Genomic DNA, 14,133 nt, shown 5'->3' on the forward strand with positions numbered 1-14,133 from the left:
GTTTTGTAGGTAAGTTCATTCGGGTTGTATGTTAGATTCCATATAAGTGACAGCACATGGTATTTGTTTTTCTCTGTCTGACTTACTTCACTTGGTATGATCATCTCTAGGCCCGTCCTTATAGCTGCAAATGGCATTATTTCATCCTTTTCATGACTGAGGAGTATTCCACATCTTCTTTATCCATCCACCTATGGACGGACATTTAAGTTGTTTCCATGTCTTGGCTACTATAAATAGTGCATGTATCCTTTTGAATTATACTTTTGTCTGGATATATGCCCAGGAGTGGGATTGCTGGAGCATGTGGTATTTCTAGTTTTGTGAGGAAACTCCATACTGTTCACCATAGCGACTGCACCAGCTTATCTTGACATGACATTTTATAGCATGCACCCCAGCATGTAGCTTTCAGTTGTATGTCACTGAATTTCTGGATGTATTGCTTATAGATTTCACTAGTTGCTCCATGAATTAGCTTCCTGTCTCTGTGATGACTGGGTTCAAAATATGACTGGGTCGTATTTCTTCTTCTTTGGCTGCAAATGCCATCCAGTGATTATATCTTCAAATTATCCTTACTAACGACCCATTTTAACCAAGGTCCAGAAGGGCCTAGGTTGAACTTCAAAACTTACTGACACATCAGTCTTTTTAAGTGAAAAGATCTCAACTGGTTATTTACTGCTCAGTGACTTCTTTCTTCTATGAGTTTCGTGAGCAAACAAATGATTTTGATACTCTTCTTTTGATTTTCTGAATAATCATCTCGAAGTAACATACATTTATTTGTCTCCCATAGCTTCAAGAGTGCTAGATGAACTATTCCAGACTCATGGAAATTGGTCATTTAAGATGTATATTTTTAAATTTTTCCTACCAGTTTCTTAAACTCCAGCAACTATAGCAATAAAGTCTTCTTTCTTCATTTTCCTTTTGTTGATTAATCCCCTTGATATTAGGCATTGATCCTTTTCCCCATCTCACCATTTCAATTTTGGGGGATGCTCAAGGCCTGTGTACTGAGAGTAGGGGCATCTGGTGCTCTTTAAGCCATGGCTGTTTCAGAGGCCAGCTGTCCAAAGTCCATAGCAGGGCCCCCCAGGCTCAGGGAGAGAGGGCAACATAAGCTTCACCCCTTTTCCTTGGGGTCCTGGCCTTCATTTTCAGCAGTACTGTGAACCCAGTAAGGATTGGGCAGCATCTTTTCTATTTCAGTTACATGAGGGATGAGATTCACAGTGAGGGTTTACTAGCTGTGACCTCACCATGGGCAGTTTGGAGCCCTCTTCTTTAAAGAAAGATTTAAACTGTCTGTGTCGTCTGGCCCCTTCTCTTTGGATGGATGTCGTTAGCACACCTGGTCCATCAACCCCTGGAAGGAGGATTTGCCTCAGCGCCATCCACATGCCTTGTTCATAAAGCACTTGCTCCTTGGAAGAAAAGCTATGACAACACTAGACAGTGTGTTAAAAAGTAGAGACATCACTAGGCTGACAAAGGATGGTATAGTCAAAGCTATGGTTTTTTCAGTAGTCATATATGGATGTAAGAGCTGGACCATAAAGAAGGCTGAGTGCTGAAGAATCAATGCTTTTAAACAGTGGTGCTGGAGAAGACTCTTGAGTCCCTTGGACAGAAAAGAGATCAAACCAGTCAGTCCAAAAGGAAGTCAACTCTGGATATTCACTGGAAGGACTGATGTTGAAGCTGAAAGTCCAATACTTTGGCCACCTGATACGAGGAGCTGACTCATTGGAAAAGACCTTGATGCTGGCAAAGATTGAAGGCGGGAGGAGAAGGGGGCCACAGAGGATGAGATGGCTGGGTAGCATCATCGACTCAACAGACATGTGTTTGAATGAACTTCAGGAGGTGATGAAGGACAGGGGAGCCTGGCATGCTGTAGTCCATGGGGTCACAAAGAGTCGGACTTGTCTGACTGACTAAACAACAACAAATTCCACTTCTCATTCACTTAGGCTGAACTATCAAAAACCTGAGTTATAGTAATTGTTTTCAGCATAATTTTATCAGCAAAATCCTTTTTTAAATCAAATCTTACAAACAGCCCCATTTTATAACAATAAAAGCACAATTTACATGGCTTCACATGGACCAGGCGCTGCTCTGTGCTGTTTACCTTCATTATACTCTTCAGTCTTCACAGGAATTCGTCAAGGTCGGCATTGTCATCCTCCTTACCTTGAGTCACCTCTTCAGGGGACAAGCATGCCTTTGATTATTTGTGCCATTGAGCTCCTTTGTGAGTGGAAGGGTGAGACCCCGGGTGGGCACCTTGCCAGGTGCCAGGTGATTTCATGGCTTTTATGGAGCAGTTTTGTAAGACAGCCATGGCTGCTGACTAAAGAGCAGGTTATAAACCAATGATTCTCAAACTCTTGGTAAGGACAGATACACCTGAAAACTCTAATAGTGGATGAGAACCAAAATGAACTAAAAAAAAAAGAAAACATACAAAGTACAAGCCCATGTTTTGTTTGATTCACCAGAAAGACACCTGCCTGGTCGGGTTGCTGGGCACATGCCCACAGGCAAGCAGGCCCCCTGAGGACCCTCAGCCAGTTGGAGGGCTCCCTGAGCTGCTTCAGAGGCGGTCCCAGGACTGATGCCCATGTGTCGCAGAGCCTCACACCTGCCCTCTAAGGACAATACTTGCTCATTAAGCATGTACATAATTAAGTAATTTAAGTCATTAAGGTAATAAAAGGCCCTGGTGGCAAAGGGGAAAGACCTTGGAAAAGATCATGATGCTGAGAAAGATTGAGGGCAGAAGAAGGGGACGGCAGAGGATGAGATGGTTGGGTGGCATCACTGATTCAATGGACATGAGTTTGAGCAAGCTCTGGGAGATAGTGAAGGACAGGGAAGCCTGGTGTGCTGCAGTCCATGGGGTCGCAAAGAGTCGGACACGACTGAGCGACTGAACAGCAAGGTAATAACAGCACAGTGCCCACAAATGAGGCTGGTCTCAAAGCCCAGGCCCCCTCACCCTTTGCTTTAGGGAGACTGAGTCAGTGGTGCCCGTCCTCTCTCCTAAAAGTGATAAGTACCCAAAGTGAAAGTCACTAAGTCATGTCTGACTCTTTGCAAACCCTTGGACTATATAGTCCATGGAATTCTCTAGGCCAGAATACTGGAGTGGGTAGCCCTTCCCTTCTCCAGGGGATGTTCCCAACCCAGGGATTGAACCCAGGTCTCCCACATTGCAGGCAGATTCTTTACCAGCTGAACCATCAGGGAAGTCCAAGAATACCTGAGTGGGTAGCCTATCCCTTCCCCATCAGATCTTCCAGACCCAGGACTCAAACAGGGGTCTCCTGTATTGCAGGCAGATTCTCTACCAGCTGAGCTACCAGGGAAGCCCTTCTGTCTCCCGGACTCCAGATTCCACGATTCCTCTCCACCAGCTCGACTGGCCCATCAGGACGTGTTTCCTGGGCTCCTTTCCTCTCCCTGTTCTCTGTCGTTCGGGGGGTCAGTGGTCAGAACAGTGGAGAACTGCCATGAGTTCGTTGTGGCCAAAGAAACTGCGCTGACAGACCTTCAACCTTTCCATGCCTGCGGCCGCCTGTCGTGGCCCCCGGCAGAGGGGTGCTTTCCTTCCCAAGGACTGACCCAGTTGTTGTGGGTCCACACGGAGTTAATCGCTGGTCTTCCTCCTGAAGCTGAGATGCCAGATCTCAGTTCTCACGGGTGGGGATCTGCATTGATACTGCATGGGTGCCTTGCACCAGGAAGGGAGAACACTGGTGGGAACACTGCAGCCTGTCTTTTCTACTTTCCTTTCTTCCCCAAGAACAGGACTGAGGCACTCATATCAGTAGCCTTTCCCACTTGTTGTTGTTCAGTCGCTAAGTTGTGTCCAACTCCCTACGACCCCGTGGACTACCACATGCCGGGCTCCTCTGTCCTTCACCATCTCCTGGAGTTTGCTCAAGCTCATGTCCATCGAGTTCGTGGCGCTGTCGAACCATCTCACCCTCTGCTGCCCCCTTCTTTTGCTCTCAGTCTTTCCCAGCACCAGGGTCCTTTCCAGTAAGTCAGCTCCTCGCATCAAGTGGCCAGAGTATTGGAGTTTCAGCTTCAGCATCAGTCCTTCCAATGAATATTCAGGGTTGATTTCCTTTAGGATGGCCTGGTTGGATCTCCTTGCTGTCCAAGGGCCTCTCAAGAATCTTCTCCAGCACCACAGTTCAAAAGCATCAATTGTTTTGTGCTCAGCCTTCTTTACAGACCAACTCTCACCCAGGGCTGACTGTAAATGACCTTAGCTGGGGAAATAAAAGAGCTAGAATGACAAAAATAAGCAGTTTATACATGGTGTATCCCTTATAATGAAACTGAAATGGAGCATCTTACACCCTGCGCTGTTTCTTAAAGGCAGGATTTATCAAACATCAGTTGGATCTGTTTTATTGAAATGATTCGACTTTACTGAGAGCTGCTTCTGCTGCAGTAATGCTGAGATGGTAGCTCACCCTTCTTAAAGCCCCTTAATCCAGCAAACAAAGGCTTCGTGAGAACAGAAACCGTTCCCACTTGGTGGGCACCCCCTGGCCTGCAGGGCGGTGGGCTCCAAGCATTGTGTGCTCTCCTCAGTGACCTAGAGCAAAGACATTATTACCCTCATCTTTCAGATGGGGACAGTGACACAGGCAAGTCAAGTCGCTGGCCTAAAGTGACTCCGCTGATGAGTGGCTGGAACATGATTGAATTCAGGGCTGTGCTCTCTTGATGATTCCATTGTGGTTAATGGAAAAGTGCTCAAACAGGGCGGGCCTGCCTGCTGCCTTCAGTGAACCACAAAAGATGGACCATGCCCAGCCTCTTCCTCACACTGGGGTCTTCAGTTTCTTCGAGTGCCTGTCCACTTCCAGGGTGCTCACGACTCACCGGGATCAAAGCTTCTGTGTGTGCTTAATTGCTCAGTTGTGTCCAACTCTCTGTGACCCACACGGACTGTAGCCCACTCCTCTGTCCAGGGGAATTCTGCAGACAAGACTGCTGGAGTGGGTTGCTATGCCCTTCTCCAGGGAATCTTCCCAACCCAGGGATTGAACCAGGTCTCCCATATTGCAGGTGGATTCTTTACCACCTGAACCCCAGGAAAGATCCCCTGGACAAGGCTCAAAGCTTTTAGTTTTTTGTTTTTCAATTTCAGATTTTACTGTCAAACTACAGTATGCAAGACAATGTGAAACTAGCATAAGGAAAAACACACAGACCAATGGAATAGGAGTGAGAGCTCAGAAGTAAACCCTCATACCTATGGCCAGTTGATTTTCAACATATGTTAAAGCTTGTCTGTTTGTTTGTTTTATTCTGTGTGTGTGCTCAGTTGCTTCAGTCGTGTCAGACTCTTTGCGACCCCCGTGGACTGTAGCCCACCAGGCTCTTCTGTCCATGGGTTTCTCCAGGCAAGAATACTGGAGTGGGTTGCCATGCCCTTCTCCAGGAAATCTTTCCAACTCGAGGATCAAACCCACATCTCCTGAATTGCAGGCAGATTCTTTACCACTGAGCCACCTGAGAAGCTTTGTTTTACTTTATATGGTGCTTTAATTTATTCTCAGTCATCTTTGTTGTCATTCTTCATGTCGCATAAAGATTCCTGAGCAGTCTGGTGAAGCCTGTGAACTCCTCAGAATGTTTAACGTTCTAATTGTTTTGGAGTGTAGCTGATTTGCAGTGTTGTGTTCGTTCCAGCTGTGCGGCACAGGGATCGGTTGTACATATGCACATGTTCATCCTTGTGTAGGTTGTTTTCTCACACAGGTTATAACAGAATCTTGTGCAGAGTACCCTGTGCTACACAGTGGGTTCTTGTTCCTTATCTGTTGTGTACGTAGTTCAGAACTTTTAGTTTCTTAAGGCCTTTTTATTCTAGATAATCCCTCTGACACACGACTGCCCTTTTACTAAAACCCCTGGGCTTTGTTACACCATTAACAGAACTGCCTGTGATGATCTCTATCGCCTTAATGAATTAAATCATTGAAAGCCCACGAAAGAGCCTGTGGACCATCACTTTGTTTTAATCTATAAATGTGTGGGGAGTCATATTGTTTCACATTCAAGAAGCAAATGACATCTGCTTATAACAACATGGCTTCAACATAGATTTCTAAAAACTCTTTTTGAAAAGTATTTGGCCACATGCGCAATTATTTTTATTCAACATGCTACGCTGGGTGAGCAAGCCATGCCGTGAGGAATTCTTTTTAAATCCAGTGTGTTTAGTCATTTACCACTGGATCAAAGAGCACACAAAGGCATCTGCTTTCACAGTCAGTTTGGGAATTGACCCAGGGAGCTTGGTGGTGGTCCCCAATTTTAATTCTCGTTCCGTCATTCCTCAGATTAGATCCTCAGTGTTTACCCGATGTATTTCCCTGTTCCAGTACTTTATATACAGCTGCATCCTGGGGCTGATCTCCTGTTCTGTCTTCCTGCGTGTGAATTATGAGCTGAAGATGCTGCTCATGATGGCAGCCTTGGTGGGCTACAACACCATCTTCCTCCACACTCACGCTCACCTCCTGGACGACTACAGCCAGGTCCTGTTCGAGAGGTAACCTGCTTCCTCTCCCTTCTCTTTACTTTAGTCCTTTCATGGGATGTTGGTAACAGGAGAGTGTGTTGAGTAAATGAATGGCATTGTTATTGGGAATCTTTGTGTGAGAGTTTCTTTGAAGTGGTGATTCTGGAGGATGCTGTGTTTGTATCATAGATTACATAGGTATGATGTGGGCATGATTGTAGATGATCAGTAGATATGCAGTGGTTTAGAGAGACCATTTGTGTTATAATCTGTACTATATTAATAAGAATAATCTTTTTTCCCCATCAGTATTATTGATATTTTGGACTGAAATAATTTTTGGAGGGAGAGTTTTTTTGGGGGGGATTGGGGGGTTGTCCTGTGCATTGAAGGTAATTTAGTAGTAGCACCCTTGGCTTCTACTGGAGAAGGAAATGGCAGCCCACCCCAGTATTCTTGCCTAGGAAAGTCCATGGACAGAGGAACCTGAGGGGCCACAGTCCATGGGGTTGCAAGGATGACTTAGCAACTAAACAAGAACAACTGGTCTCTACCTGCTAGATGCCAGGCACAATCCCCCACCCCAAGTCACAAGAACTGAAAAGGCTTCCAGACTTTGAAGAATGTATCCTGCAAGAGAGTACAGCCCCCTAGGTCAAAACAACTGAATCCATATACCCAAAAGTACTGGGAAAATAAATGATTCTATTCATAAGGTATAATGCAAAATTTCTTATTGAGGATTTCCTAAAACATCCCAGTACAGAGGGAATACTATCAACTGTGGCAAGTTCCAAGAGAGGATTGTTGTTATTGCTGTTTAGTCGCTAAATCATTGTCTGACTCTGTGTGACCCCATGGAATATAGCCCACTGGGCTCCTCTGTCCATGGGATTTCCCAGGCAAGAATACTGGGTGGGTTGCCATTTCCTTCTCCAGGGGGTCTTCCTGACCCAGGGATCGAACCCACATTTCCTGCGTTGGCAGGCGAATTCTTTACCATTGAGACACCAGGGAAGGCTGCCAAGGATATGGTTGTGTTTACTCTGCCAACCTTAGGACTGGATGCTTCAAGAAGGATATTCCCAAGTCCACTCCTTTGGGTTTATAAAATGTCTCCTGTTATCAAATTGCTTCTGCAAGCTTATCATAAATATTTATTCATTGCTTGAAAAAAAAAAAGAGTTTTAATCATGATATTCTCCAATTCACATCTTGACAGCAAAAACACATTTTGAATCAACTGTTAAGTTTATTTCAGACTTCAGGTTTTTCCTATGAGCACTTTGCATAATCTCCCATAATATTTCTATATTTCTTGTAACATAAAATAAATGCCTTAAATATTTGCATCGTTTTTTTGCTCCCGAAAGATGGTTTGTGTTGACAGTACACGGCTGCTTCACCAAGGGAGGCCTGATGTCAACAACACGGGCCCCTCACTGCGCAAAGTCTTCCTCTCAAGACGATTGCTTTTAGAAACATGACTACACCGCGCTCTCTTCACCTAACTTAATTTTTGTCATCCATACACCATGAAACCCTAATAATCTGTAGTCAAGTGGTGGATAGTGGAGTTGTAAAAATACATAATCACATTAAGGAAATTTTGTGATTCCTTAGCCAAGATGAGAATGAAATCAGAAATTAATTTTCCAATACATTCTCAAAATTACCAACCAAACGTGCTTTACTATTTCTCTACCGCATGGAGAACCTGTATCGAATCCCTAAATAAATGTAGCATCATTGATTCTGACGCATGGCTGAGGACGCAACTGAATTTCCCTTTATTAAATTTAAAGTCGAAGCAAAAGAAGAAATTAGATTAGCAAGTTTCTGATGGGGGGGATTGCTTTGGGGACCTGAGGGAGACACACGGCCTCTGATGAGAACCCCGGCAGCAGGAAAGTAGTCCTTTGGCTGAAGAAGAGGTTTACTCTCAGAGCCCATTGTTCCATTCCAGGTCTTCAGCGTGTGCTCTCTTGCTTATATCTTTATAATCACCCGACAGCTGGGAGGGCTGACCTGACAAGCTTCAGGCACCTGCCTTTCCTTCCCACCTCAAGTCTCCTGCATTGCAGGCGGATTCTTTACATCTGAGCCACCACGGAAGCCCCTAGGAGGGTGCACCTGCCTTCCTGATCTTTTTTGTTTTTTTAAGACTGTGCTGGGTCTTCGTGCTGCACAGGCTTTTCTCTAGGTGCAGCGAGGGGGTCTGCTCTCTAATCACAGTGCACAGCCTCCTCACTGCGGGGATTCTCTGGTTGCAGAGTACTGGCTCTAAGTAGCCAGTACCGTGGCTCAGGAGCTCCGTTGCTCCAAGCATGTGGATGTTCCCAGGTCAGGGATCAAACTCGTGTCTCCTGCACCGGCAGGTGGATTCTTTACCACTAGCCACTAGGGAAGCCCACCTCTCTCATCTTGACTTGTTGTAGAATCCAGAGTCGCAAAACGCTCCTCGGAAGACACTCAAGACAGTGGAGTACAGTTTATTATGCTAGCGGGTCCAGGGGGAAATCGGTTCCCAACAAGGACCCCGATGATTTTGGAAGACTTGGTTTTATACCCTCCACCACATAACTGGTTGGAAGTGAAAGTTGCTCAGTCGTTAATCTAGCTGAGACAACCTGACCTTTACTTCCAGTCTTCGTTTGCTGTCTGTGAGGAGGGGAACCTGGTTTTTCTTTAACAATGGTTAACAGGTTCAGTCTCAGTTCACATCCTGCCTTAAGACGGCTGACCGTCTTCACGATGGACTCCCTCTTGTCCTCCTCCCAGCGGCCCCAACAGACTAAGTTTCAGGCGTCTCCAGATTCCTGCTTGAGCTGCCATGGGACTCCCCTGAAGCATTCCTCAGCCAAAAGATGAATCATCCTTGTTTGTCCGACTGTTTGTGACCCCATGGACTATACCCTGCCAGGCTCCTCTGTCCATGGGATTCTCCAGGCAAGAATACTGGAGTGGGTTGCCATTTCTTTTTCCAGGGGATCCTGGACCCAGGGATCGAATTCCTATCTCCTGCATTGGCAGGAAAATCCTTCACCACTGAGCCACCAGGGAAGCCCCAGAAGATGAATATTACTGACATAATAACATCATACCTCAAAATTAACAGATGTTCTCTAATAGTTTAAAATGAACCCCAAGCGAGAAACCAGACTCAGATGGTAAAGAACCCACCTGCAATATGAGAGACCTGGGTTCCATCCCTGGGTTGGGGAGATCCCCTGGAGAAGGAAATGGCAACCCACTCCAGTACTCTTGGCTGGAGAATTTCATGGACAGAGGAGCCTGGCAAGCTAGTCTATGAGGTCGCAAAGAGTTGAACACAGCTGAGCGACTTGTAGGTTTGGGAGTGACAGCTTGGAATCCCCTGATTTCTCCATCTGCTCTGTGTGTTTGATTTAACCACGTGTCTCATGTCAGAGCCAAAGCCCATCAAGATCAATGTTTTCTTTCCCTTTTCTGAGATTCAAGACCTTCCCCCATCAAAGAACTGATGAAGGTCTCCTCATCCTTTATCTGGTTTGTTAATGGTGAAACACCTCTATGAAATGTGAAATTAAGAACTTAAAAAAAGCTGGTCTGACTGGTTCTTCGAGAATGAGCGTCCTTTCATCCCACACCCTTCAGGGAGGGAGCTGGCTTAAGCCAGGGTCCAGCGGCCCTTCCTGTCCCAGTCCAGCCGGTCTGGGCATTGGAGTCACGTGCCTGGTCCCACCCCTTTACTGGCCTGATTCTGGTCACTGTGGATGCTGGAAACTCAGCCTCTGTGCACCATTGCTGAGTCGAATCTCAGAGTTTTGGGTGAAGTAGAAAATGGCTTTATTGCTTCGCCAGACAGAGGGGGACACAATGAGCTTATGCTTCAAGACTGCGCGTCCCAGCCCAGCAGGAATGAGGAGGAGTTCTGTAGCGGTGGTTCGGGGGCAGGGTTGCTCATCAGGGTCAAGGTGCAGGCAGGGCCTGCGCTGCTTTGCTCTGGACTCAGGTGGTCTCCCCCCTTGTCTCTGCTTCCCCTCCCTTCTCTGATTAACAACTGTTCGAATCTGCTCTTTGGAACTCAGGGAAGGTCATGGAGGCTGAGTCTGTCAACAAACAAGGAATGGGGAACCCACACGGTCCTGCTCAGCTTTAGCATCTCTGGTGATAGGGGAATACTGGGCCATCTTGTGAATACACAGTTCGGACTGGGCTGTTGTCCTCTATGCAAGTTCGCCATGTTTCAGGGACCCTTTTTGAGCCAAATTTAACACTGATCATGGACAAGCCAACGGGTATTTTTGCCATCAGGGTCAGCCAAGAAAATAGGAGAAGTGTGCACTAGAAAGCCACCAGACCCGTGAATAATTCAGAAAATGATATCAAAGATATTCACACTGATTCATGTGTGCAGAAAACCAACTTTACGGGACAAAAAAAAGCAGCTTGAGAGAGTGTACCATTAAAACCCCATTCAGTTGGAGGCCAGCAGGGTCCCAGTACCTCACTTGCCATCACATGACTGTGATCAGTGATGTCGCGGTGAAGGAAGCTCAGAAGTGTCTGATATTTAGGAGGTCTGGAAAAATCCATGTCGGGATACTTTGGCATTTACAACAGTCCTCCATGTCATCTGGGATACAAGATACATTGCTGAATCAATCAATCAATGATTCTGATTCCAGTCCATGACACCATCTTCCAGACCCCTCAGGCAGCAGCATTACAGAGGCTCTCCGTGGTAATGGTGATGGTAATGACCACTGATATCGCTGGAAGCTGTTTTTTTCTGAAGACACTTTTCCTTCTGCTGACAAAGGCTTGTTACAGGCTCTGCAAGACACTGTCAGATTTTTCCCGTGCATTTTTATTCTTACAGAGCTGAAAAATACCAAAGGATGAATGTTAATATTTCATGTGGACCCAATCATTATGTTAACTCACCTGAATACTAGAAATATGCCTTCTCTTCTAAAGAAAGGTGGGGGAATCAAGAGTCTGAACAGAGGATTAACCTGAAGTCCAGCCCATTAACCAGCTCTGTGTGGACCCTGAACCTAATAAAATAAATACTTTGGGGCAGCATATAAATAATGTGTATAACTGAACACTGTTATATCTAGTACCCAGCATCATTCAGAAGTTCTGATGCATGTTTAGTCACTCAGTCGTGCCCAGCTTTCTGCAGCTCCATAGGCTGTAGCCCACCAGGCTCCTCTGTCCATGGGATTTTCCAGGCAAGAATACTGGAGTGGGTTGCCGTTTCTTCTTCCGGAGAGAAGCTCTGGATTGTCATGTCGTTTAACTCGGTGACCTTAGCAACAACTCCATACCCAGGAGGACGATGGAAATGCTCCATAGCAGTGGAGCCGAGTCAAGCACCTTCAATATAGTCTGCATTCTCTGTTTTTCCTGTGTCTCATGGAAAATCCAGTGGCTAGAATTTGGCATATTATAATGCTTTAACAGTATCCCAACTACATATCAACTGATGATGAGCTCAATGAAAACCTAGAGGAAGGACCGCAGCATTCATTGCGCTCAGGAGAAAGAAAAATAGTGCACATCCACCTCTGAGGGAGGTGGTCTGGAGGTATTCCAAACATCTGACATCTCTCTTGGAAGCCTCCTCTTTTAAATGAAAACAGTATGCCACCTTTGTCTTCAAACTCAAAATATATCCAAGTTTTAATACTGAAAAGATTGAAATTACTTTCAAATTTAATCTCTCAGTGTCTCTGTCCCTTCCTAGTTCCCCTCCCTCCCCGCCCCCCGCCCCCCAGGGCCATCTCCAGAAACTACTGAACATGTGTTTGTTTCTCTGTGGCCGACACTGCTGGTAGCAGAGCCGGGAAGTATAGTAAGGAGGTCAGTGATCTGAGTCTCCTAATAACAACTGCAACAACCAAAGAAAGTTGTCCTAGGGCTACTCAAGTTCTACCAAGCTTTCTTTTATCCTATAAAAAGCAACCATCAATGAGCTCCTTTGCTATCCAACCTAAAAAAGAAAATGCCCTGTGATTTGGACCCACTTGCAGGAAGATACTCAATTTTAGGCTGTTTTTTGTTTTGTTTGATTTTAGAATGAGAGGAGGAAGGAGGTGTCAGAGAGCCTGGACTCCCAGACTAGGTGGGATGCATCCTTCTTATCATCAGCCCTCCAGTGGAGGAGACTAAAGCCCAATGCACAGCCCCGTGGTATCTGATGCACCAGCCCCCATGGTATCACACTGATGCATCCGTCGCTTCCCACTTAAAACCACTCTTCTCCGCAGGATGAAATGGTGACTGCGTTAAGCAGACTGCATCTTATCTCCACAGCAAAAGGCCAGCACTACCTCTCCAGCCCCACTTTTATCATCTCTTTCAACCTGCAGCTGCCTCCAGGGCTCTCTGGGCGTGAGCCTAACCCATATTATGTTCGTGCTTTGCAATCCCAGGATGTTTTGCTTGGCATTTGTGAATAACACTCAGAAAAACCGTGAGGCTTTGAGCCCTTTGTCCTTGGATGACACCAGGCCACCTCCAGAAGACTGTAGGAGTCCAGTGCATCTGTGTCCAGCCAGGGAAGGAATAGTGTCTGAACCAGTGCATCTGTGTCCAGCCAGGGAAGGAATAGTGTCTGAAAATGAAACCCCTTAGGTTTCAAACCGACACACTATTTGTCCACTCATTCCTTTTTTACAGCACAGTTTCACTGAACACGCTGTGTATTCCAGGCTTGATGCTGGAGCCCAAGCACATGGAGATGAGTGAAATATAGTCTCTGCTCTCAGCAACTTACAAAATCTCTGTGTTAGAAAAGTATGTCTCACCAGAAGGCCAAAAGGAGACTTATAGGTTAAGTTCCTACAACCTGCCTAGGTACTGAGTGAACCTGTTGACTGGGAGCTGGCTGAGTGGTCCAGAGTTGACTGTAACATCGGACAGACCTTGAGGAACTGTGGAGATCCAAAAAGATAGGGGAAGAGTGACAGTAACGTCATGGCAGAATGAGACACCCTCGTGTTTGTCCCCAACAATAATTTGTTTGTAATCTCTGTGGACAAAAGTGCTTTGGTCGGAGCTGTGGGATCCAGTGCCAGACTGGATCCAGGAGGAATCTCACCCATCCACGTGTTTGGCAGCAGGCATAGAGACCTTGAATCTGTCTGCGGACACTGCAGTGACGTGTCACCTGGCTCCAGCCACTCTCAGACATGGAGCCCCTGGAAACACTCTAAGCCACTGACCCATGGATGAGAGAGCCTTTGTGGAAAGCCAGGTTTTCAGAGGAGAAGTTCTAGCACCACACTGGAGCAAAAAACATGAATTTGAACATAAGAAGTGGATAAGAGAAACAGTCTATCCATACCACCGCCCCTCCACCAGGATGGCACAGCTTCAGTCCAGGAGAGATGTTCTCAGTCTGTGATGTCTTCTGTGAGCACCCGGCTTCCCAGCTGCGTAGGATGCTACCAAGTTGGGAGAGAGGCAGATAAGACCCTCAGAGGGCTTTACAGGAATGCAGATCCTACTAACTGCACCACTGCCTGGGTCAAGAAGCCCACCCCCAAGCCACTAGGAGCACCTCACCCACAGAT

The 14,133-nt window shown here is 46.2% G+C and overlaps 1 protein-coding gene across 3 annotated transcripts in view; it reads left to right on the forward strand.

Annotated features, from left to right (window-relative positions):
• The window catches only part of ADCY2 (adenylate cyclase 2), a 441,756-nt gene that overhangs the window by 380,982 nt on the left and 46,641 nt on the right, over positions 1 to 14,133 (forward strand). For all 3 annotated transcript variants that reach the window (XM_070476469.1, XM_070476467.1, XM_070476470.1), the window contains one exon: positions 6,426 to 6,595. In XM_070476469.1, the coding sequence (XP_070332570.1) occupies positions 6,426 to 6,595 (170 nt within the window). The remainder of the gene's footprint in view (positions 1 to 6,425; positions 6,596 to 14,133) is intronic.

Source organism: Odocoileus virginianus, chromosome 14 (genome assembly GCF_023699985.2).
Source record: "Odocoileus virginianus isolate 20LAN1187 ecotype Illinois chromosome 14, Ovbor_1.2, whole genome shotgun sequence".
NCBI classification, from domain to species: domain Eukaryota; kingdom Metazoa; phylum Chordata; class Mammalia; order Artiodactyla; family Cervidae; genus Odocoileus; species Odocoileus virginianus.